This window comes from Ixodes scapularis, unplaced genomic scaffold (assembly GCF_016920785.2).
Source record: "Ixodes scapularis isolate PalLabHiFi unplaced genomic scaffold, ASM1692078v2 PGA_scaffold26__3_contigs__length_393636, whole genome shotgun sequence".
Taxonomy (NCBI): domain Eukaryota; kingdom Metazoa; phylum Arthropoda; class Arachnida; order Ixodida; family Ixodidae; genus Ixodes; species Ixodes scapularis.
In genome coordinates this window covers 330,096-356,302 of record NW_024609853.1, presented here as the reverse complement: position 1 = coordinate 356,302, position 26,207 = coordinate 330,096, and the positions used below count along the sequence as shown (strand labels likewise).

General features: G+C 49.8%; 1 protein-coding gene and 1 long non-coding RNA gene across 2 annotated transcripts; one reads left to right on the top strand and one right to left on the bottom strand.

Moving 5' to 3' along the window:
• Window positions 1–7,367: 7,367 nt before the first annotated feature.
• On the top strand, window positions 7,368–8,992 carry LOC115323385. Its single transcript, XM_029983766.4, has 2 exons — window positions 7,368–7,736; window positions 8,489–8,992. The coding sequence occupies exons 1-2, from the start codon at window positions 7,562–7,564 to the stop codon at window positions 8,974–8,976; spliced, it is 663 nt and encodes a 220-aa protein (XP_029839626.2). The 5' UTR covers window positions 7,368–7,561; the 3' UTR covers window positions 8,977–8,992.
• On the bottom strand, window positions 8,729–10,471 carry LOC121836316. Its single transcript, XR_006077879.1, has 3 exons — window positions 10,351–10,471; window positions 9,067–9,427; window positions 8,729–8,841 (listed from the first exon to the last, which is right to left on the bottom strand). It is a non-coding gene; the product is annotated as an uncharacterized LOC121836316 (long non-coding RNA).
• Between the last annotated feature and the right edge of the window lie 15,736 nt (window positions 10,472–26,207).

Here is a 26,207-nt window from a genome sequence, read left to right as displayed (position 1 = left end):
CAGAACGCAGGGATCCTGGGCTCAAGCCCCACCCCCGCCCGTTTCGATATGGATGAGCATCGTACCGGCGTGCGGTCGTGTATCACTACTGCGTGGTGCACGTTAATTTAGACAGTGCTGTAGCGGTTGTACTGCACTGGCTAAATTGCTCATCTACAGCGTGTGACTCGTCGCAACTTTAATGGCTGACCAACTACACGCTGTATAAATATCCCCATAACCCAATTTTTGAGATGCCAGAACAAGCGCGAGGCTGCGAGTGCACCACAGCTGCTTTTGCGCGCGTTCCACTGTGCGTTGGTACCACGGTGTTACACATGACTCAATCCAAATGAAATAGGTGCCATGAAAGCGACTCCACCATTTCGGATTCCGCCACTTATGCGAACCATTCCGCTACTATGTTTGTCGGAATGGTTCGACTATATTTTGTTTCAAAAACCACCTCGGTGCCTTTTAAGCGGCAATGATGTTAAAACAAAACACAAAACATTAAAACGACTCAGTGTCTCTGAGCCAACGCGCTGGCCCATGAATCCATATTTGTGCCCGCAATTGGACAGAGGCCAATCTGAGATTTCGGCTGCACATCAAAATATCTTCAGTTAGTCAAAATAAACCTGCAATATTTTTATTGGGGTGTGTTTATTGATTTTTTTTATTTGGCTTGTAAAACCCAAAGATATAAATATTTGTTTTACTGTGCCTTAGTTCGAAGCGCAGCTAACGCAGCGGGTTCAGGAAGCAACTGAAGCAGCGCCAAGAGCGCCAGGTTCAAGCCATTCGTTCTCTTTCACTGCCTGCGTGGTCGGGCTAAACTAGAGCCACTAAATAAGCTACGCTTCATACCCAAATGTGATCTTAAAATGATGATTGTCAGTTATCTGAAGCTATATCTGAAATCACAAGAAACGCTTTCCCGTCCTCCACAAATGTTTAAACAGTTTGCAACAAAGCAAAGCAATATTACGCGAGCTGTTGGCAGTCAGGTCAGCTGAACACGGAAAAAAACAAGAACACGAAGGAAAGGACTGGACAATAACACCCCTGTGTGATTGCCCAGTCCTTTCCTTCGTGTTCTTGTATTTTTTTTTTTTTTTTTGAGCTGACTTGATTGCCAACAGTGAGCTTCCTGACATCGAAACTAATGCTGAAGAAGTCGCACTTCTGAATCATGACGATCGGCAGTTGCGTTTGATTTGTTACTAACCACCAAGATTGCAGCGCCCACAACAATATCGGGGTAAAGAGTACCGATACTTTAAGTGTAGCTCATTTGGTGTAGCTCACAGGCTAAACCAAGTGCGGGGGATCGCTGGCCGAGTGTGTCGTGGCACCGCAGACCAGAGCGCGTTTCGAAATCCGCGAGTGCAAGCTCCGTTCAAAGAACGGAGCTCACCCTGCAGAACCTGTAGGTTCTGCAGTGAGAGCCCCTCGATGTGTTTGCGCTGGTCTTTCAAGTAACCTTAAAGGCCGGTTCACACATGCAGCGGAGCGCTAAGTCAGCGCTACGTGAGCGCTCCAAGGAGCGCTCATGTAGCGCTTCCTAGCGCGTGATGTAGCGCTCGGTTAGCGCTTCCGTAGCGCTCTGTTAGCGCTTCAGAAGCGCTTTGTTAGCGCTCTGTTAGCGCTCTGCACGCTCCTTGTGCCGTGCTTGCTGCTGCGGAACAGCGCGTGCACGGCGATTCCTTTGTTGTTGTTTTTCCTTTGGCATTGAAAGAAGAGGAAGTAAAACAGCCGCTCTCCAAGCAAAGGGTCGGGCAGGCGACCCAGAGTCATGGGCTTTGAGCGACTAATTGATTGGGTACGACCTCATCGCTTTCTATTCGATATGCGTGACCCTGGTTTCAAAGACATGCAGGTAAAAATAATCGCCTTCGAAAGAGCTCTGTGTCTCGGTCCCTCAGCCTAGGAACAAGGTTCACTAGGTATACCTGTCGGTATCTCGGTGGCGAAAGATGTCGCGCACCCAGAAGGCTCTTCTGGGCGTTAAGCCGTCCACACACATATGCACTAATCGGGTATGTAAGAGCATTGGTCGCATTTCTATTTCAGCATCCCACATGTCCGCCATGGTGCTGCTGTTTCACACCCAAGTACAGGAACCGGAACCGCAGTGCAAGCGCTAATCCGCAGCACCGCGGTACAAGAAGCGCTACTAAAGCGCTAACACGGCGCTACTGAAGCGCTAACAAGGCGCTACTGGAGCGCTAACAAGGCGCTACGGGAGCGCTCACAAAGCACTACTGGAGCGCTAACAAAGCGCTACAGAAGCGCTAATCGCGCGCTGTGTTAGAACTAAGTCACGCGCCAGGAAGCGCCACATGAGCGCTCCTTGGAGCGCTCACGTAGCGCTAACTTAGCGCTCCGCTGTATGTGTGAACAGGCCTTAAATCTGCCAGTGCACGAGGCTCTTGTTTCGAGGAGACAAATGGGGCGCAGCACTAACATAACTGGCCCTTGAAAGCGAATGGCGGCGAAGCACCCGCTCGTGGCACGTGTCTTCCGCGTTTTCACAACAATGGTTGGCGGTACTTGTAAGAAACGCCTTTCTCAAGGGGCTTTAGCAGGGGCCCTGGGTTCTGTGGCCCATCTGCATCCTACCGTTGTGCGATCGTGTACCAGATATACTGCGCAATGCACGTTAAAGACACTGAGCTAACAGTTGTACTTCATTTTTTATAATCTACAACGGGTAACAATGTCGCTTTGCGAAACTATTTGTCTCTAAAAAACTAACGACTAATTTGGAATGCGCCATTACATTGCATTTTTAATGTGTGTTCGCGTGTTTGCGTTCATTTGTTTTTTAGAGCGCAGCTCTTAGGGGCCCGTTCCCGGCTTGAGCGGCGTCGCCGTCGCCGTCGCCGTCGCCGTCGGCGTAACCAAGGTCATCCCAAGGTCACGTGACCCCTCCAGGTCACGTGACCCCTCCCAGGGTCATCTCAAGGTCACGTGACCTCACGTGACCCCCAAGGTCACGTGACCCCTCGAGGTCACGTGACCCCTCCCAAGGTCATCTCAAGGTCATGTGACCCCAAGACCCCACGTGACCCTTTGAAGGTCACGTGACCCCAAGTCACGTGACACCTCTGAGGTCACGTGGTCTCCTCCCCAAGGTCACGTGACCCCCAAGGTCACGTGATCCCAAGGTGACCCCCACGTGACCCCCAGGTCACGTGACCCCTCTGAGGTCACGTGACCCCTCTGAGGTCACGTGACCCCTCTGAGGTCACGTGACCCCCCTCCCCGAAGTCACGTGACCCCCCCCCCCCCCCGAGGTCACGAGACCGCGCCCCCGGAGCATATTAAAGAATGAGGGGAGGAGGAGGGGTCTACCCTCCCCTCAGTACCCTTCCCTCCTCCTCCTCAAGAGCTGCGCTCCAATTCGGCGTTACAGGGATTTGTAAACGGCTTTCACTTTTTTTTTGTCTACATGTTTGATTATGCGGTTCTTACTTATGATGAAACAGACTGTAGTTGTGGGACTTATGGAAAAGTATTATATAACTAAGAACATGGCACTTGAACGCAAAAGACAAAAAAAAAACATACACACACATAGGAGCACTTATAAAAAAAATTTAAATAATAGAATGGATTATAACTGTGGTCAAACGCACAAAAATTATTAGCACAGATGATTGACTTTTGAGGCTGTTTGAGTGGCCCTATTGATCGTAGCATCGGCTGCGTTGGCTGCTGTGCGTAACACTCCCAGCTTTCGTTCAAATTCAAGTATTTCGATTTCAGAGTTTTTCTTCAAAGTACATTAGGCAAGACTAGATAACCGATACGTTGCATCAAACAAGATGGGTGTGTAGCGGACGGATCAATCGGAAATACATACTGAAAGGTTGGACGCAATCCCTCAAATTAGTAATCGAAAGAACAGTTGACGGCCTTGCTCGCAGAAAGGGGGCAGCTGTAGGTTTCTCTGAAGTCGCGAAGGCTCGTAAGCACGTCGTCTACCGAATTCGTTCCCCTCCACCCGGCGCAGTATTGCGTGGCGAACTTCATGTAGAACATCTGTGCCCTGGACAGACGGTTGTGGCCCCAGACGTACTGAGGCAGGTTCCACGGACTGCCAACTGCTCGCACGGATGCGGACGCCGATTTGATGGACAAGCGGGCCTTGGCGTGCAAAATGCGGCCCCGTGAGATCCCGACGGAAGAACAAGCGATGTGCTCTCGTATTCTGGAGGCACTTTCCTCAGACCAGCCGCCGAAGTCAAACACGGGACTCCACATCTCGAACGCCATCTCCACGCCCACCGTAGCCGCGTTGATGGCGGGATCCACGTCGTCACCGAACCTGAACAAGGGGTAGGCTAAGGAAGGCACCAGAATGACGTCGTTATGGAGACGCCTGATGGTCGTCTCCAGCGACGCGTGGTTGAACTCATACGGATCTAGGACAAACGCCTCAAGCCGCTTCTCCACAGTGACTCGGTAGAGCTTCATTGTAAGAGCGTTCAGATAGTAGTTGGGTTCGGCTTCTGGGAGCGGCAGATCATCGGGGATGAGCTGCTTTGGTAGAACAAGGTGTACTGTGGACAGGAGGTGTTCAGCGTCCGACGCGTCGGCAGGATGCAAGAGCTCCAGCACGTCACCAATGACGGCCTTCTTGGTGGCGATGAAAATGCCCCGCACTTCGCGGTCCCTCCGTGAATCCGTTAGTTGTTCGTGGACGATGATTCTCCAGAGGGGCATCAGTTGGTTGGTCCAGCTCTCTCACCTCGAAAATAGAGAATTGGTGTTCGGTTGATACGCGTAGCGATGCAAGACGAGGCCGATGCTGCACATGACAAAGAGAAGAGCAAGCTGAACTTCCCGACGTTCGGATTCCGAGGTCAGGGCGTGCAATATTTCCAAAATGAAGTCGATGTCCGTGTAACACATAACACTCGGTGTTGGCCCGATGTGAAACGGAGCTGCGATGGCGATCCACTCTTGCTGAGAAACGCCTGAAACGAGTGTGTGCAAAACCTGAAAGCTATCATTACACGTCATACTCCCTAGCTTCGTGTTTGGTGACGACGAGTGCAGTTTCGACACGTCTTCTTTCGACACGTTGACTCGCAATATCTCGTTATACGCAGTGAGCACTTTTTGTCGCACGTAACCGTATCTACCTCCGGCGAAGGTTGAATGCACATCGGGAGTTATGGTGAAAACGTTGCCTCCTTCGTAAAGTGGGAGCACTGTTATATCGACAGGTGTGTGAAGGTCGTGGAGCACGGACAGATGAATCAGAACGCGAAGAACGTCCGTCGGACTCATGGTTTTCGAAACTCCGGTGGTCTGTACGAGTGCGGTCATGGCTTTCTCGGGCAGATCGGAGCCCTGATTTAGGGTAGACAGGCAGCTTCGATGAAACGCGGCGATATATTTCCCCGCAGAACTTCGGAATAGACCTATGGTGGCGGATATACGAAGCGCCTCTAAGGATTGCTTGTCAACTTTCTTTCTGCTGAGGGCGTCCATGTTGTGGCAAGCGTACTTGGTGTAAGCTCCGCAAGGGTCCAAGGTGAAATTCGCGGCTGCGATGAGCTGTGATGCCACGTCGGGACAGCAGTAGCTGGTGTCGTTTCTCGGGGCAGTTCCTTTTGTGTCGGTTATCACGACCAGAATCACTAAGGCGAGAGTCAGGCAAGCAAACGCCATTATCGGGCACGCTATCACGGTGACGCTCAAGATTCGACTGCTCTCGACGGTTCCAGGAGTAGCTGGCACTTTTCTGTTAGTTGAGACGTTCATAGTGAACCGGTCTGATTTGTGAGCTACGAAGAGAAAGCAGGAGCTGCAAGTCATCATGAAAATCGAACCATATGTTATCCATGCGCATGTAACGCACGTGACGCGCGTAGAGCATATTCGCCGTGGTCGTCTTCAAAAAACACAGAAAGAATAAAACTCATGAAGGACGAACACAGACACGCACAGTGAAAGAACTGTGTGTGTCTGTGTTCATCCTTTATGTGTTTTATTATTTCTGTATTTTCTGTAGTTTTCAACGCGCTCTGCTACGTGTGCTATTTGTCCTCTGGTGGATTTTTGTCAAAACCCGAATAGACCTTTTGCAAAATCGAAGCGATCCTAGCGGCATAATGTCGCGCAAAGCCTCTTTCGAAATGGCCTCCGAGATTTTTCGCGCGCTGGCTGCGATCCTCACGTCATTGCGTTCGCCGATCGAGACTGTTACTGCGGGGTGCTACCGTGTATGATTGTATGTATATTTGCGTCGCAATCTCTTTGTATCTAGCACGACCAACTCTGAACCGCCGAATTCATAGATGTCACTCCGAGTCATGCCAAGTGAAGGGCGACCCTTCACTTACAGAAGGGCGGTTGAAGGGGCACTTCCACTTGAAGTGAGGTTTACCATTCTGAAATGGCACTTCGCTTTCACTCGAGCAAGTGAAGGGAGCCCTTCTACGGGATGCGTCCGGGAGCGAGAGTAGAAAAGAAATTTATATTTATACTTTGCGTAAGACCACAAAAGTAAGTTAATTCTTAGTGTGTTTACATAATTTGTGTTTATAAAGAAATATTAGCACATAACAAACATGTTGCGATTTCAGAAACGAACGTAGCTCGTGCATCTTCTTTCAAACTAAATTGGCCAGCAATATAGCCATCAATATCCATGCTGAATACATTCCAAGTCCTTCCGATATCCTTGTTCCAACGCCACCACCGCCGTTGCCTTTTCGTGTTTACTTGCCCTGCTGGTTTGTTCTTTTAAAGTTTTCATTTCCGTAGCGTGTAATGGATAAGGCCAAGGCACCCGCTGCGCGGTTCACAGAGATCGAAAAGGCAATACTGATGGAACTTGTAATGACGTACAAAAAAATCATCGAATGTAAAAAGACCGACGAATCGTCGTTAAACAAAAAAAAAGGCAACTTGGATTCGACTCTGCAACGAGTATAACTGCAACCACGGTGTATATCGACGGGACGTGAAACAGCTAAAAAAATGGTGGGAAAATGTGAAGGCCAAAGCGAAGAAGGACCATTCCAAAGAAAAAAACAAGGTCCACAAAACAGGCAAGTCTCTCGTTCAGGTTTCTCATCGCGCTGAAAGTGCCTCGGAATGAGCGATGGGTCACATTTGTAGCCCGAACTGTCGGTCACAAATTCGCCCTTGTTTCGAACTGTTGTTTCTGGAATACCTGTCACGGGGGATGGAGCGTGAACGTGCGCAGACAAGTCGGTTATGCAACCTAATGCTGTCAGTTGAATACCGTAGTAACCTGACAATGGAGCAGCATGAACGGAACCGCAGCACGATATAATACTACCGTTAAATCAGTAATTCTACTTGCAGTTTTTGCGGCGGACATGTACAGTAGATCACAACTGACAACACCCAGATGCTCAATATTTCATTTCATTACGCATGGGGCAGAGGGGATGAACATTCCCTATCAGCAAATGCATGCCTATAAATCGGGGTATATTTAAAAAGGAAAACAGATCTTAGATAACATTAGAACTTGGAGTGCCTAGATTGACTACTGTTTGCTCCTTTAGGAGGGGGGCCACCTGGCAAGCCAATGAGCGCCACCTCCGTGCTGGTTGGGGCGGTGGCCTCACACGTGTTCAACAGACAGGAAAATATGGAGGACAGCGATGGGGCACCCTATCTGCCCCCGGTCTGCAGCCTCCCAGTTCTCCGACTACTGCAGCCGATGCTGGACGGCGAGGAGGACCCTCTTGATGCCGACTTGGGTAGAATGCTTGAACCGTTTCCATGTCTTGACCTGTACTTTCTAAACTGGTACCTTTTCGTCTTTACCCACTGATCTTCTCATGGATATGCATGGATACGGTTATAGATCATAATGAGTCTGCCTTCAGAAATGTTTCACCTGGTGTTCCTCAGTAGTACATACTGGCACCCCTACGTTTTTTAATAATCATGAATGACCTTGCAGCAACCATCTCATCTAATATTAATCTTGTTGCAGATGACTGTGTCGTCAATAACAAAGTAAAAAGTGTGCATGACAACATTCAATTTCAAGATAATTTAGTAAAAATGAACAAATGGTGCGAACAGCATGTACATTACTTATGTACAAGGTAACATATATCATTGCAGGGCTGGGTTCCATACAGCTTCAAAACAGTAGATGGCAACTACTGCAGACTAACAATGACCATACTCCCCTGACAAAGAAACAAACAGCACAGGGTATTAAAATAATCATAGCATGATTTCTGCCAAGAAATATCTATACCAAGCACTCCAAAAGGTGGAAACGGTTAAGTGATCTAGTGGCCTAGTTTATGGCACAGGTTCAAAATGAATGAAAACATTGTTACACATTAGATCAGCAGCAGAAAAAAAAAATCAAATACTTCAAATTGCAACTGCATGAAAAACAAAAATACAATCTCAAACTTATAAAAACCCTTTCTACTCTTCATGTATGTCCCATTGTTCACTTCATAACTTCTACGTGTTCTTTCAATTGCAGAGGAGCCCGGTTCACCAGCTGGGCCTGCCTCAGACGTCGGTGCACCACTGTCACCAGCGGCTGCCTGCATCGCTGATAGACCTGCAGCAGCCCCAGCAGCTTGCCTGATTAGCCAGACATCTACTGCAGGGTCACCAGCTCCTACACCTGCGGCTGCTGCAGCGTGCAACAGTGGTAGTGCGGCAGCAGCTGTGGGCAGTGGTGCCCGCCAGGTCGGAGGACGTATGGCGCTGCTGGAAAGGAGCCTCGCAGAGGAAAACGATATGAGGATGGCCTTTGTCCAGCAGGAGCATGCCCTGCGCTGCAACTTCCTTGAACAGGACCACCGCGACGCACTCAGCAAGAGAGCTGCGCTGCATGAAATGGAAATTAAATTGCGCGAGGACGAGCTGAAAAAAAGAAATGCCATTCACGAAATGGAGATGAAGCTCCTGTGTATCAAGGAAAACATACTGCTGCAGGAGCTGAGCCAGAAGGCTGCACAATAAATCATGTTCAAACTGCTATTCCTGCTTTACTGATGGTTCACTTTTAAAGTCAAACTGAAGTATCACACACTTGGAAGTACGACTCCTCACCTTCATGGCCTGTGTGATGGGCCTCTTGAGCCTACGTGCAGCTCACGTAAAGCTCAGCAGAATGATGTTCTGCCGGATACGCAGACCCGAAGGAGAGTCCTCCGGGAGAATCGGTGGCAGGTGTGGCTGCCGCCGCCTTCTGGCATTCCGTGCCCTGGGACTTGGTGGCGGGGGTGGAGGAGGAGGTAGGGGCTCATTTCTTGCACGTCCCAGATTATGCAAAGCCGCACACGCGGTGATGATGCTGCATGAGTGGCGAGTCTTGTGCTGGAGCCGCATATCCAAACAGGGAAATCGTCTCTTCCAGACCCCAAAGGCCCTCTCGACGGAGTTCCTCGTTCGGATCTGGGCCTTGTTGTACCTAAATCAAATTATAAGGCATGTGATCGATTTTTAGGCATCTGGGAACATACTTGCAATCACTGTATTTTCTTTTTCAGTATGGAAATAACAGGTTGACATTCTTTTGTCGAGGTTAGATATGTTTTATTGACAACTTTTCGTGCACGCACGGCTTCATGATACTGTTGACATCTCATGGAAACTTTTTCGTTCTTGCGACATTTCGTCGACAAACGTTTTCTTCTGCTAGGTGGATTGAATTTAGTGGTCGCGGTCGTCAAATCTTATGATTTTTTTTCATTTGCCTAATGCTGAAAAAGAAAAATTAGACTGAATTTACTTTTTAGTGAATGAACCACCGACGGCGGGGCAAGCTATGTCTTAAACAGACCACACGATCACACCTCGCTTTGCTCCGCTCTGCTAGGGGAAATGGTTCATTAGCGATGTGCGCGACCAAAAGCGCCGCTGCGGTCAGCTTTCGACGATTGGCCAAACCGTGGGCATATGAGCATTGTCAGATTGTCAGCTTTGACGGTGTTACTTTCGGATTGCAATGACTCCTAGCTTCCACTGTGCTTTTTAAACACACCCCCGAAGTCGTCGTCGCACCTGATGGTAAGTAGACAGGATAACAACTGGTGACGTCACGTCGAGGCAAATCCCACTCGTGACGTCACGGATGGAAACCATAACAGGGCGCCATTGAAACATCTCGGTGCTAAAATAATCTCAAGTTCGAGCTTGCACCAAGCCTTGTCGAAACCGCCAAGGGTTCGGCAAGGTAGGAAAGAACATTGGATATCGGCGAAGTGATCTGTCCATGAAACGCTTGAAGAACTGTTTGTCACCGGCAATGACTGCCTGCTATTACAGACATTAGTGATGTTGTCAGTGCAGTACCAAAACAAATCTTATACTTCTGCCGATGATTTGGCTTACCTCCCTCCGGGACTATTTGCCGCTCCAGGGTTTGCGAGCGGCGTCATCAGGAAAGGGAGACAGGCATAGCCCATATCCCCCAGCAGGACGCCGGGCACTCTGCTCTCCTCGTAAAGGGCACGCGCACGACTGCCATCAAAGATGCGGCTGCCGTGCACAGATCCTGGCCAACTTGCCACAACATCAAAGAACTGTAGCTGTGGGCCGGTGATGGCCTGCAGGTATATAACATTGCATTAATACGGCAATTTGGGCCAGTTGGCTCATGCTCGAAAACAAGTGAAACAACTGCCCCCCCCCCCCCCCCCCCCCCCCCGGGGCTGGCTACGTGCCTGTTGCCCGTAAATAACGTCGCATATGCAAGCTAGGTATAGGCTGTGCAATGGCTATTTCGAGCGGGCCCAGAGGTGTACAATAAGCAGCAACAACACAGCTGATGAAAGGGTTTCCCTATGTTTTACAATGATCGGGTTGAACAGCTGAAATCGTTTTGCGTGAGCATTACCCATGCTTCCCAGCCTGGCAGTTTAGTAGGCAAGCTACGTCAATAAAGGGGGTATAAGAAATATGAGCTCACCTGGACGTTCAGGGAGAAGACTCCTTTCCTATTGCGATAAACTTCCGCATCATCTCCGCCGGGGCTTCTGATGCGCACGTGGGTGCAGTCGATGCAACCCGTGACGCCAGGAAACTGCCCCATTGCGTAGAAGTCGCGCATAACGCCGTGGTACTCCGACGCAGCCGGGAAGTGCACCAGCCTTCGGAAGAGCACCCTCGCGATGAGCGTCGTCACCGTCCTCACTGTGCGGCAGACAGTCGGCTGGGAGACATGCACCAGGTCTCCCGCTACCATCTGGAAGGTCCCGGCGCCGTAAAAGCGAAGGGTGACCAGCAACTGGAGCAGGGGGGTGAGCGGCAGTCCTCGGTTGTCGCCGGTTTGCTGGAGAGGCAGCAGCGTCAGGAGTTCCCTCACCGTCGTCTTCGTAAAGCGATATCTCGCGAGGAACTGGCGGTCACTGTACAGCTCCATCGGGTTCAGGCGGTCCGATAGATTACGCCGCGGCACCGACGGACCGAGCGGGTACATAACGCCGAACACAAGGTCGCACGCACGAGTAGCGAACTCAAAAGACGCGATCCTGCGAGCGGCATCACTCCGATAACCCGGGTAACCCGCCATCTTTTGCGATGAAGGGAGGCTCGAGTGTAGTTGAAGGGCGGTGCCACCGCTCACTTGAATTTTTTCGAGCAAAGTCCGAGTGAAGTGCGAGGCGAGGGAGCGTTTCGAGTGAAGGGGGATTTATGAAACGTAATGACACCCACTCGAGGGCGTTGGAAGTTAAGTTCGAGTGAAGTGGGATCTATGAATTCGGCGGTTATGACCACTTTATCTGAGCGCTCCCTATCGAAGAGCCTGCTCCAGGCTCATGATGATGATGATGATCTTGCAGCGGTTACTTTGTATCGGGCGGTTCCACGGGCGGTTCCGAACCACGTTCGTACGTAGCCAAAAAAAAAAAAATATATATATAGATATATATATATATATATATTAAACGAAAAAAAACACCCATTTCTTTCACTTTCTCCTTGTCCTTCGCGTTCAATTTGCTTTTGTCCTTCGCCACCAGTCCTCCAGTCTGCTTTTCGTTCTTCCAATTACTTTCCAACTCCGTCCAATCGGCTTCGTGGACGCTGCGGCGCGCGTTTCAACCTCACTTCGAGGGATAGCAGCAGCATCTCTATCTAGAAACGCGTTCAGCGCTGACCCCGTCGTAGGTGATTGGAAGCCGAGTGCTTCCGCCAGCAATTGGGCTTGTGGAAGGGGCTGGCCAGGTGTCTTTACGTTTTCAGGAGCGTAATACCACTGCACCGGATGGCTTGGTTGCAGGCTTCTGCATGAGAGGACGATGTGTTCGATGGTTTCAACCGCTTCTCCACAAGCCCGGCATGTTGTTGTTTCCACCATCGGACTATATTTCTGTTGGTACACTAGTGTTCTCAGCCCTCCTGCACGTGCCTCAAAAAGCAAGCGGCTGTCCAGGCTGTTATCGTATGACTGAGCCTCCGCTGATATTGTACTTTTGCGGAGGTTGTACACCCGTAGCGTTGACTTGCTCTTGGCCGCCTTTGCCCACTGAAGGGCCTCCTCCTCATGCACTCTCTTCCGCACCTCCGTTTCCCGCTTTGTGTCTGTATTGGCACTCACGGGCACTGTGAAGAAACGAAATTTTTTTTCCAGTTGGTATAGCCGCTTCATCCATCTTGTCTGTATACTTGTAAGGTGAATGTATACGAAGAGTCGCTTTGCCCACCGATTTCGGTCCATAAATCGCAGCCGCCCGTTGTAGCCGATCTTGCTCGTCGCTTCTCTGGCTTCGAAGGATGACCACCCGAGGTCTCCTTGGAAAGTCTCGTTGGCCACCATACCATGGCATCCCACGGCCTGCCTCCCGACGTCTCGCTGACGGCGCTCCAAGATCTCCCGCACATCCTCGGGTACGCAAATAACAGCGTTGGAAAAAGTCAGTCCCGGTACTATGGCCGCTTTCCAAAGTTCTCGTGTAAGAACAAACCGGTTGCAGCTCCATAAGTTTCGTTTGCGAAGAACGTTGGTGCCTCGTATAGCTGCCTGTCGGAGATGTTGATGGTGCTCGGCCAAGTACTCTTGCTTATTGGTGAGCGTAATACCGAGGTACTTGTAAGTGTCTTGCTCGGGGATTTTTTCGCCATTCAGCACGCAGTTACCTATATTAGGCTCTTGAGGTCCAACCAGCTGCATCACTGCCGACTTTTTGTTGTTAAAGCGAAGGCCTCGCGCGTCCGCCTCCTCATCGCAAATGTATAAACGTTTCTGTAGGTCTTCTGCAGCCTCCGCCATCAGTACAATGTCGTCCGCAAATGTAAGATCCGGCAGTACCCAATTTACCTCCTCGCCATCCTCTAAATGCACCAATGAGAACCCGATTCCAGACTGAACCAGGCGCCTTTCCAGTCCCGACACATAGAGGATGTACAAGAGCGCTGAAAGCGGACAGCCTTGTCGGAGACCTCTTGTCACCGTCACTTCTCCTGATTTGGCACCATTTAGCTCCGTTTTCACCATGTTGCCCGAATACAGTCATCGGATGAGCGTTAACCACTGGTGCGGAAGACCAAGCTCTTCTAGGTACAGAATCAGTAGGTCATGAGGCACACTGCCATAGCTGAAATAGATGATGCTGCGGCTATTTCCCTTTGAATCGGGAGGACTCAAACAAGGTTTGTGCCCAAGCCTGGGAGCGTAGGTGTCTTAATGCTCCCTGAGGTGGATCTTCTGCCACCAGTCCTCCAGTCTCCTTTTTGTGTCTGCAACAAGCCTTTTTGTGTCGTTGGAGGCTACCTTCAGCCCCGTAGCTGGGCAGACTTCTGTGGATTGTCCAATTTCTATGTCAGTGAAGCCCAACGCTTCAGCGAGCGCTAAGGGTCTCGGACGCCTTGGGCCATTGTCCTGTGACCGGGACGGCTTGAGTCTCGCGCAGTCTAGCACAATATGCTCCACCGTTTCGTCATTTACCCCACACACCCTACACATCGTTGACGTGACAGTGGTGTCGAAACGACGCCTATAACACAGCGTCCGCAGTGCTCCAGCACGTGCCTCGAACAAGAAGCGGCTACCCAGGCTGTTGTCATACAGCCGGACTTCCGAGGCGATGGTTATTTTGTTGGCGAGGTACACCTCCAGCGTCGATTTCGTTCGGGCTTCTTGGAGCCATTGTTTGGTCTCGCAGTCTCGGACTCTCTGCCTAACTTCCGACGTCCACTCAGTCTCTGTCGACGCATCAACAGGCTCGGAGAAGAAGCCGTACTTGTGTTGAAGCTGATAGAGGCGCTTCTGCAAGCGGGTCCGCAGCCCAGTCAAGTTGGTGTATATAAACAGTCTCTTCGCCCAACGGCATCTATCCATAAGTCGAAGGCGTCCGTCATACGCAATCTTGCTTGAAGCCTCCCGAGCCTCAAAGGAGGACCAGCCCAGGTCACCCTGCACTGCCTCGTTGGCGACCGCTCCATGGCAGCCCAGTGCCTGGCGTCCCACGTCTCTCTGCCTACGCTCCATATTGGCGCGGACATCTCCTGGGACACATACCACTGCATTTGCAAATGTTAGTCCGGGTACCATTACTGCTTTCCACAATTCCCGCGAAACGATGAACCTGTTGCAACTCCAGAGGCTTCGCTTACGGAGAATGCTGGCTCCTCGTAGGGCTGCTTGGCGGAGATGGGTGTGATGGCCTTGAAGGTAGTCTGTGTCGTTCGACATTGTGATGCCCAAGTACTTGTAAGAATTAAGAATTGGTACATCGGACCCTCCGAGACGAAGGCTATCGAGAGTTGTCTCGAGGGAGCCCGAAAACACTACCGCCGCTGACTTGCTGGTATTAAAATTTAAACGAAGTCCCATAGCCTCCTTGGAGCATATGTCAAGAAGTTTTTGCATTTCCAACACTGATTCTGCGGTCAGTACCACATCGTCCGCGTACGTCAATCCCGGTAGAACCCAGTCAACTCGATCACCATGCTCCAAATGTGCTAGTGAAAAGCCCAGTCCTGATTGTATAAGTTGCTTCTCTAGGGTGGATACATATAACATATACAATAGGGGAGAAAGTGGGCACCCTTGGCGTAAGCCCCTCGTCACCAGCACCTCATCAGAGTGAGCATCATCAAGGTGGGTCATAACCGTGTTGCCATGATATAAGCGGGAGATGAGTTTTGTCCACTCCGGCGGCATGTCAAGCTGTTGTAGGCTAACAATAAGCTGGGCATGGGAAACACTATCGTAGGCCTTTGCGATGTCAAGAAAACAACATATTAGGCTCCTCTCCTCTTTCCGTGCAACCTCAATACATTGTGTTAAGGTAAAAAGATGGTCCTCTAATCGGCGTCCCCGTCGGAAGCCTCCTTGGATTTCTGTCAGTATACCCGCCTCCTCTGCCCATGCGGTCATGCGCTTTTTCATGATGTGGGCGAATACCCTATACACCGCACTTGTCACGGTCAGGGGTCTGTACTGTCGAAGGTACTGACGGTCACATCCTTTTTTAGGAATCATGACAACTCTGCCGCATCTCCAGTCTCGAGGAATCTCTTCTTTCCCAGCTGCAATATCATTAAAAAGTGCTGCGAGTTGGTCCCTCGAATCCTTGCCCAGTGCTTTGAGTACCCTTGCCGGAATGTTATCTAACCCCTGGGCGGTGTTGTTCTTAATATGCGCTAGTGCGCGTATAACTGATACCCTACCAATTGTTACATTATCGCAATCCGGTGCACAGTCTGCGCCTTGCTTGGGGCAGAGATTTTGTAGTGGTGTCTTTCCTGGAGGCAAGAAAATTTCAACGAGATGGTCTGTAAGGCATTGCCCAAGTCTCTCTGTGGGCAGCCCTGTGTCTTCGTCCAGGATTGCTGGGCACTGGTCTCTTCCATTGAGAGTTCCCATATATCGCCAGAACTTTCTGGGTGCGTCTCGACCACTTCAACTGATGTCTCTCATTGTAGCTACATCAGCCTGGGCCATTTTGTCCTGCACAAGCTGTTTTACGGCCTGCTTCTGCAACCTGTACTTTTGCCACCATATTGCGACAGCGTCTGCCGGGCCGCCATGGAGAACCATGCGATGCTCCCTGTTTAGCTCCTGTCTTAATCTGATGGCGGCTTGAACTTCCGCGTCCCACCAACGCTTTCTTAGTCGTCGCCCACCTCGTTCCTTTGTAGAATGTTGTCGGATGAGGCGCCTTAATTCTGCCCCATATTCTGCGTATCCATCCGCGCTCTTTCTCTTGGTGCTGTTTTCGAACTCCTCCACCACCTTCTCCATTGCCGATGGAGATAGCCGGGAACGACCTGTCGGAGAGTGCTTTTCTCTTATTATTTTTGGTGTAGCTTTGGAGAATTCTAACCGTATCCGGTTGTGATCACTCCCAATACTGTGTTCACCAGCTTCATCAATGTGTGTGTGAACCAGATAACGGGCCAAACTCTGTGAGACTAAGGCGTAATCAATGCACGTTTTGCTCTCCCGGGCATTCCATGTATATTGACCCTCACATGAGGCCCTGAGATTTAGTATCTCCAAGGCGTTATCTTCGGCCATCCGCAGCATCGCTCGCCCATTTTCGTCTTCCCATCCGTCCAGTTCATGCAGGTGTCCATTAAAATCCCCCATGATGAGAATGTCTTTAGTAGCAGCCAAGTCCTTGACCTCGGTTTCCACACAGCTCATTAAACTTTGATTCTCCCCTCTGCGCGCAGCTCCCACCCACACGTATACTATACAGATGGCAACAGGAATCCCGATGATCTCTCCCGTTACCCAAATATGGTCCCAACAGTCTCGTGGCTCCTTGCACCATACTGATGTACTGCGCCACACCACGCCAACTCCCCCACCTCGACGCTGTCCCTCCACACGATTGCGTCCAGCCCAACACCAATTTGCATCGGTTGGAGCTTCTTCAATATCATATAGGTGCGTCTCTGCCACTCCAAAAAGCGTCATTCCTTCCGCCTCCAACTCCCTATATAGCTCTTCCCATTTGTGTTCACGTCTCGCTCCTTGGAGGTTCAGAAATCCTACCACATCTGTCAGTCGTCTGCTGCGTCTACGTCGTCTCCGTCTTTTTTTGCCACACCTACTTTTGTTTCTCACCCTCTTATCTCCGACCCCCCTCCCCGAAAGCGGCCCTATATCCTGTGCCGCTGGTAGTGGTAACCGAGTTGTTGGCTCACCATCTCGGCCACGATTGCACGGAGGTCTTGGGGTTGAGGCAGCGCCGGTGTATACATTTGGCAGAGACGTGTTGACGTTGGGGGTGTCCAGGATTGGGGGTAGTACCGTGGGAGTCCCCCGTTTGACAGTGTTTGCCTCTGAGGCTGTAGAGGGTCCATTTGTGGAGCCGGCCCAAGTGCTACATGACTGTTTTGCGATGGTGGAAGTTGCCTGTTCAAGTCTAAGCAATGTACTATGTCTTGGGGTCGCGGTGTCCCTCTCCCCGATTCGCGAACTGGGCCCAATGGCGGAACACTTCTCTGGTAGTCCGAGCGGTGCTCTTCGACCGGATAGTGATCGCTAGGCTTTCCAGTCAGCACTTCGGTCTTGCCGGCGTGCCATCTGTTCGCGGGGTCGTCCGTGTGTTGTGCATACAGGCACCCCATTGCTTGATGCATCATGCGGTGCTCCTCGGCTGGGCGATAAGCTTGAGGTTTGCCATACATTGTTGTTGTATTCCGTCCCTGCACTGCTTCGTTTTTGTGCTCTACCAGTGGACTCCTCTGCTGACCGATCTTCGAGGTTGGTGAATCTCTTCGCCATTGTATGCCTAAAAAAAGGCTGGCCACGGCTCCTAGCCTCTTGACCACGTTTCGCACCCCATCTTCCTTATAGTGTAGCCTGCCTCTCTCCATTGCATCCTCAGCTTTGAGATCTCGACTCAGGTCTATAAATCGCGCCTTGAGGTCCTTACAGAGCTTCTTTAGTTGGGCATTCAGCAGCATGGTTGCTGCTTGAATTCCTTTGCCTCTGTTCTCAATCTCTGGTATTGAGCATATGGCCAATGCGTCTTTGTGATTTGTCCATTTCAGCCTCAGTTGCTCTACAATCGCCGCAGGCTGTTCGCCGTGCAAGATGTCATTTACACGCACATGCAATATATACATTCGGGGTACTTTCCTTGCTTTCTTTTCATATTCGTATATTAGGTGGTGCACATCTGCGATTGTTCCACCTCTGTTATATAGGATTTCCATTCGGCGATGGTCCCCTACTCGGTCTACGAGAGTGCGTGCAAACCGTGCAACATTATTATCACCTGCAACAATCACTTCTCGTGTCACTCCTTGAGGAGGTCGGATGTGTTCATCGATGTGCCTTTGGTTTATGCGAGTCCCATTTATGGTGGTAGTGTTGCTATTGTCTCCCACCTGGTTGGGCAAGTCCTTGACTGATGTGGTTGCCACTTGCTGCTCTGTTTGTACCTGCATCATGCCATTTTCATGTTGAGGGGGAGGTCCTGCTCCGCTGTCGTAGGTCTCAGGAAGTGGAGTACCATTTTCGAACGTCACAGGCCCATGTCGCTGATAGTCAATCTGGTTAGGCGTTTTTTCATTTTCTTGCTCACGTCGCGCACTGTACTCTGGAGAAACCTCCATTGTTGTGTCCAGAGTTACCTTGTCAGTTCGACTGGACGACATTCGCTTCACAAGCTCTTCGACACAATGCTCTAATTTATCCACCCGGTCGAGGAGTGCATGTAGCATGTCGGTCTGATCCACGGCACCTGCTTTGTTGGTGTCTTCCCACCTTTTAATCATGTCCGTCATGGTCGTTTCCAGTTCCTCACTCTTGTTTCTGTGTGTCGTGTCCACCTCGTCAATCATCTTGCATATTCTGCAGACGAAGTCAGCATTTTCAGCCTCTTGAGTGTTCTTGAAATCGCTCTCGGAAACGTAGGCCCATCTCCCGCATTTGTCGCAGCCGATGAGGGGGTCCTCTGGCTTCGCAACCTTGCGGCTCCTCCCCTTGGACATCTTGGCAACGGTGTGCGATTGTTTCGCGTGAAAAAAACCCACGGCGTCAAGCACGTCGCGACGTTTAAAGGGAGACCCCGAAAAGAAACGATCCTCCAGATTCGAAATTAGCGCGCGGGCTGAGGGCCGAATTTCAGCGCCGCCTAGTGAGAGGCGTCCTCACTAGGCGGCTCCAAAACTCGGTCCTCCTATACCTCATCAGCTTCTTCTGTTATCTCCATGTAAAGGATATTGAAGGAGTCCAATACGTTACTTTGTTTTGTTTTTTCTTTTAGTTTGCGCAGCCAACGCCAGGTAGTATTCGCTGCGCCCGCGCGCCGCCAACGCCATAGAGGCCAACACACCCTAGTGCAGCGCGAAAAAAGTAAAAAAAGAATACCGAGTTCCAGGCCCCGCCACAGACGCGTCACTGAAACTTGGCCGTACGGGAGATACTTGTTGGAATGTTTTCATAGGAGTGGTCGTAAGTATAGAGTAGGTTGTGGTAGGGTCATTCCATGTCAAACGGCCCAGACGTTGCCGCTCCACCCCTTCCGATTTCCAAAAAAAAAAAATTTATGACCATTGGCCGCGATGTCCGTAGCCAAGCCCTGAAATGTTTTTGGCGAAAAATTTTTTTGATGACGTGAGCACGGTTTTAACTTTTAAAGCCAGCGTGAATCTAGGCGTCACACAATAATATTTGAAAAATCAGCTTTTTAGTGAAAGACCCAACAATTTGACAGAGTATTTGCAGTCGCATGCAGGAAAGCCATAGTTTGTAACAAAACTAAAAATATGCTGAAGTGCTCATATATTCCTGAGATTTTAAGAACTGCTTCGAGCATACCAAATTCCATAACCATGATCCTTATTACATAGCAGTCTAAATACCGTAGGGTTTTTAGGCAAAAATATTCCAGTGTTCCGTAGAAAAATCTTAGTTTTTATTAATTTTTGAATGACTCGTGGTTCCCCCTTCCTTTTGGTAGTTCAAACCGCCATCACCCTATGAAATTGTTTTTCATCAAAAAAATATATTAGACAGGCACCACAAAGGTTACAGTTGAGAGCCATCAATTTTATTTTAGGAATCGGAGGTGGAGCCGGAAAGAGGGACAAGGAGAAGGGGCAGAAAGCTCCGTTCTTTTTTTGTACCTAATCGTGTCAGCTATCGTCGCAACCGAATAGAATCACGTCAGCTGTGCAAAGCCCACGTAGCGCGAAGCAAAGGAGCCTCTTGGCTACTTCAGTGACCCTTCATCGAGCTCCGCATCAGATGTCAACAAGCCCAAAAATTCTGTCAACTTGCCGATCATAAACAATTTTTCTACTTGATCAACATTTCGTCAGTGATGAGGCTGCAGTAGGGCTCCTCCTCTGAGCGCAGACCTTATCTCTCCACCTGCAGCCGTTCCTTGATAAGGGTCGTGACCCCGGTCTCTCCCGTAGGCGATCCGACAAACTTCTGCAAGGTACTTTGGCAGGGCAGTTTAAGGAGTTTCCTTGTGCGTACGTGGTCATATCTTTTACATGATGTCGCGTCCCATAGTACGCATTCTCTCAGCGTTGGTTCTTGCCATGCTGCTCTTGCCTTGTCAAAATCCATATTTTGTCCCATGGCAAATTTTTCAGTCTTGTCACCTTCCGATGCGGCTTTTGAAACATTCATCAAGGCCTGCACAGCTCTATCCTCTTCATACTGCTTTAATCTCTCTTGAAATTCGTCGCAGGTTTGTCGCAGTTTTTCCATTCGCTCCTTCAGTCGTTTGGCTTGCATTTGAAGGCCGTGCGCGTTTTTCTTGGCATCTTCCATGAATCCTGTCAAATTGAATGACGTCTTACATTCTTCCATTTTAAACTCTTTTTGCAGGAAAGGTTCACTAGCCTCGCACTCATCAACAGCTGGTCTTCTTTCTGCAGGGGACTGCATTTTTCGTTGTTGACTTTTACCGCTCCCATGCGACTTGGAAGCGTTAGGTGGCACATGAACACGCGTTCTGCGCTTCTTTGAACCTACTGGTTGCATGCACAATGGATAGAAGGGAAATGAGTCGGCACCACTGTCGGTCGCAGCAACTTTCCCTTCATCCCTACTTTGTGGTCCTGCTCCTTAAGAGCACACGACGTTCCTTGAGCTTGGATGCCACTGGCTGCGCTTCTCGCTGCCTTGTCGCGAAATGTTCTTCAACCAGGAATCCCGGAAGTTCTCCCCAGACGGCAGCTCGTGAAAGCAGAGTTCCCGATTTCTCGCAGCATTTGACATACAACGCGGAACGCAACAGTGTTTAGGCATCGCGGCCTCCGTAGCCGATGTGCACACTTTAAAACTGTGGTGAGACAGACAAAAGGCGGCTCTTTATGTGTCTTCTTCATTCTCATCCATGAGTGGCTATCGCCACAAAACTGTATTCTCTTTCATACTAAGTGTCCAACGCTGTCAAAGCTACAGGCGCGAGCATGGGGCTTGATCTCGTTGATCATTTCCATGCGATCTCGCGCAAGCAAAACCCTTAATGAAGCCACACGTTCGCGCCAGCAGCTTTGACAGGTTTGTACACCAAGTATGAAACTAAGTAAATTGTAAAGCAAAAAAAAAAAAAAAAAAAACGACCGAAAACACAATTTACAGATGCGAGCACATGGTGACACTACGATATCTTCTCCGCACAAAGCGGTGCAAAGGTGGGGGGCAAGCGAGTTCTCGGATTTCTGCAAGCGCGGCAGCGCTTCGGTATTGGCGAAGCCAATGGCGGTCAGATATTTTATCTGGGTCGCGGAGCAAGAGCGCGTTGGGCGCCTTCTCTAGCTTTCAGCTCACGATACCACTCACTAGAGTTCCTGTATAGCTCCCCCGAAGGGGGAGCAGAGTTGCGCATTTGTTTTCCCCGCGCCGCCACGCCGCTATTCGCCGAGATCCATCATGTGAGGAGCAAAGCATCCGGCGCCGTGTAAGAAAGCCACCTTTACGGTCACTCCGCCGAAGTTTCTCGCGCCCCGGCGTATGTTCCCCAGCTTTCCGCCTCCTTTTCCTCCTCTCCTGTTTTCCATGCGCGGCGGCGCGCGCGGCGCCGCTATTCGCCAAATTTAGTCACGTGTGGAGCAAAGCATCCAGGGCGTGCGGGAAAGCCGGCGCTACGGCCACCCGCCGAGACTGAATGCGCAACTCTGCTACCGTAGGTAGCATATACAGGAACTCTACCACTCACCGATGTGCAGCGCCCCCACGGCAGATGGGAGAAGTTCTCCTCTCATGCGCGCTCTTTTGTTTTGAGAAAAACTCGGCGGCGGCACCAACAGGGGCGATCAAGCGGCCGTGGTCAACGTCACTGGAGCAAGTTCAGTTTCAGTTTCACAGGTCCGCGTGCGACGTGGGCTCAGTGGTGGTCACGAGAACTGGCGGCGCTGCAGTCGAGTCTTACTTCCGGATTGTCTAGCCCGGGAAGCTTCAATAGCAATATTTCAGCTTGGGCGAGTTGGGAATTCATACTAACACTTCACAGCGCAAGAAAACAGATGCACAAACAAACAAAATTTCAAACACTCAAAGAAAGAACACTCGCAACGCGCTGAATCTGATCTCTGTGGTGTATTACACTTCATCTTCATAATCTTTTTTTGCTATTATACACATGAAAGTAACAAAAAAGGAAGAAAAGAAAAAGAAAAGGAAGCTCTCAACGCGGTGGTAGTAGACGACGCGCGAGACGGAAGCAAGATACGACTGCAGCGCCGCTAGTTCTCGTGACCGCCACCTGGGCCGCTCGCCTCCGCAGGCGAGAGTAGGAAGCTGCGAAACTGAGCTTGCTCCAGTAACGTTGGACGAGGTCTTGTAATACCCTCGTTACACGGGCAGACCTAACTGCAGTTACGCTAAGCCGCAGTTAGCGCACAATACTTGCCGACAACATTCTGTGGCTATACAGTCAGAGATATGGGCGAACGTGCGCTTGAGCATCTTGAGCATCGATCGAAGCAGTGCACGCGCGCTCTTCACTTTTTATGGAACAGCTGTCCGAGAGTATAGTGCGGTATCTGTGGTGCCGCGCAACAGCAGTTAAGGTGAGTTAACCGTGATTAAGTGTGCCCGTGTAACAGGGGTATAAGACACGCCAACAAAAGAGCTGGATCGATGGCTGAGTGGGCTAGCGCACACCAGCTCGGAGCCCGTAAAGCGGAAGCTCGCGCTGCAGAACCCAGGGATCCTAGGATCCATCCCCACCCCTACCTGTTTGGACCTGGATGAGCATCGTACCGGCGTGCGGTCGTGTATCACTACTGTGTAATGCACGTTAAAAACCCCAGCCCAGCGGTTTACCGCACTAGCTAAATTTCTCATCTACAGCTAAGAAAGACACCAGACGCCCACTGAGGCAGACTAACTTCCGGCTGTATAAACATACACACAACAATTTGTTTTGCAATGAAAGCAAAAAAGAAAAACGAAAGGAAAAAATGAAAGACCTTTACAATCCCCTGTAACGCCGAATTGGAGCGCAGCTCGTGAGGAGGAGGAGGAGAAGGCACGGAGAGGAGGCTATTCCTCTGTTCCTCTCCTGCTCGCGTCCCATTTAGGGAAAATCTTCCGCTAAATATGGCGGGAGTATTTCCCGCTAAATTTTGCGAAGAAATTTTCCCGATAAATTTGGCGTTTGGCGGGGAACATTTGGCGCTAAATTTAGTGGGGAAATATTTTCCGCTAAATTTATCGGGAAACATTTGGCGCTATATTTAGCAGCGATTTTTTTCAGCTAAATTTAACGGGGAAAGATTTCCGTAAAATTTAGCGGGATTTTTTTTGCAAAATTTTGCGGGAATGGTTTTGCTAAATTTAGCGGGGAATTTTTTCCGCGAAACTTACCCGGTAAATTTTTGCGTTAATTTAGCGGGGAAAGTTTGGCGCTAAATTTAGCGGTGAATTTTTTTCGTTATATTTAGCGGGGAATTTTTTCCCGCTAAATTTAGCGGGGAAACTTTTCCCCTGTATTTAGTGGGAAATGTTTCTCCGCTAAATTTTTCGGGGAAAATTTGGCGCTAAATTTAGCGGGAAAATTTTCAGCTAAATTTAGCCGGAAATTTTTTTTGCTAACTTTAGCGGGTAAATTTTTTCACCAAATTTAGCAGGAAATTTTTCGCTAAATGAAGCTGGGAATTTTTTTCGCAATATTTGATGGGATTAATTTTTTTGCCAAATTTAGCGGGTATATTTTTTTCGCTAAATTTAGCGGGGAAATGTTTCCGCTAAATGTAGCGGGAATTTTTTTTTTCATTTTTAGCGGGGGAAACGATTTCCGCTAAATTTAGCAGGGAAAATTTTCCGCTAAAGTAAGCGGGAATGCGTTTCCGCTAAACACAGCGGTAAAATTTTCCACTAAATTTAGCATAAAAATTTTCCCGCTTAATTTAACCGAATTTTGTTTTCGCTAAATTTAACGGGGAAAATGTTTTGCTAAATTTATCGGGAAAACGTTTCCGCTAAGTTTGGTGGAAATTTTTTTATTGAATTTAGCGGGGAAACTTTTTCCACTAAATTTAGCGGGGGAAATTTTCCACTAAATATAAGCGGGGAATTTTTCTGCTCAATTTAAGGGGAAAATATTTCCGCTAAGTTTAGCGGGGAAATTTCTTTGCTAAATTGAGCGGGGGAAATTTTCCGCTAAAGTTTGCGGGGAAACTTTTCCGCTAAATTTAGCGGGGAAGCTTTGCGGCTAAATTTAGCCATGAAATTTTTCCGCTAAATTTAGCGTGGAATTTTTTCTGCAAAATTTAGGGAAGAAAATTTTTCGGTAAATTTAGCGGGGAACGTTTTCCGCTTAATTTATCGGGGAAATCGATACATAATGCAACGCGCGGTGGCGTCACATATGACGTCACTGGTGACCCTCGTGACGTCACCATGGGAAACGTCCCATAATGTACCGGGCGGTTGCGCCGACGCCGGTCAAGCCGGAAACGGGCGCCTAAGAGCCTGCACTCCAGAAAAGACGACGAAAGGGAAGTGGTTAGCACTTGTGTCCAAAGTTCGCCAACCGTCACTATCGCACAGTCAAAGTTAATCAGTTCACTTGACACCGTCGTTTTAAAGGGAAGATGGGGCACTTTTACATTTGAGGAAAAACGCTTGAATTGCGTTCATTTGGCCTTGAGAATGACACATATCAAAATTATATTTCAATGCGACGCGCCGGAGAGCCATACGAGCAATTTCAAAATAGGGCTGAAGCCCCGCCTCCCTAGCCTTGGGCAGCCAAAAGATCCGTCGATGACGTCAAATGCAGCGACTGTCTTTCGCGTTTTTCTCGCGTTTAACAATACTTGCGCAGCAAATGGTTTGGGTATTCGGGTTCACGGGGTGAAAATACACTCGAATTTACTTCTAACTCATTTTTTTCAAGAAGCTCCGTAGCTTCCTTTTAAGTGAGTGCTTGCTCTCCAGCCTACAGTAACCGCTCATTCACACTGGAAGCGGATCCGTGATCGCAAAGCGGTTGCGAACGCGGTTGTATAAAGATCCAGTACAAATGCACGCGTGCTTGATGTCATCGGGTGCGCGTGCAATGGTACTGGATCTTTATACAACCGCGTTGGCCACCGCTTTGTGAACGCGGATCCGCTTCCAGTGTGAATGAGCGGCAAGGCAGCGGCTATTGGCCACCTTGGTAACCTTGGCCACGCCCCCAATTTTTCAGGCGAGTCTGCCACCATCCCTTGAGCTTTCGCTTGGAGCACACTACATGGGTCTCTCCGTTGGTGAAACCAAGTGCCTGCTCCAAGAGGGCACCCACGATAGGCGTTGGGTGTGGTGCCCTGCACGCAAGCAGCAAGTGGTCGATTGCCTCTTCGCCCTCTCCTCACGCACTGCATACCGTTTCAGTCATGCTGCTGTCGTACTTGCTTCGGTACAGCTTGTTGCCCGCCCTCCCGTGGCGGAAACGGGAAGCGCTCTAGTGAGGGTCCCCCGGTTCTCCTGCTCTGCGGGCACGGTGGAACTGCTCGCGATCATGGCTCTTCACTGTTCCGATGTAGTGCTGCAGCCGGTATATGACTCTACTTTATCAAAGAGTTTTAGTATTGCGTATAGAAGTAAACGCAAGCGCTGTGCATTTGCGTTAGAGTTGCGTGCTCCGCAAGCGCGTGGTCGTCATGCTCCAATTTTAAAAATGCACAGCGCTTGCGTTTGCTTCTATACGCAATACTAAAACTCTTTAATAAAGTAGAATTATATACCGGCTGCAGCACTACATCGGAGCAGTGAAGAGTGGGCACGGGAGCGCCGTGACGACACCGACGCTCACGCACGACATGCTTCCCTT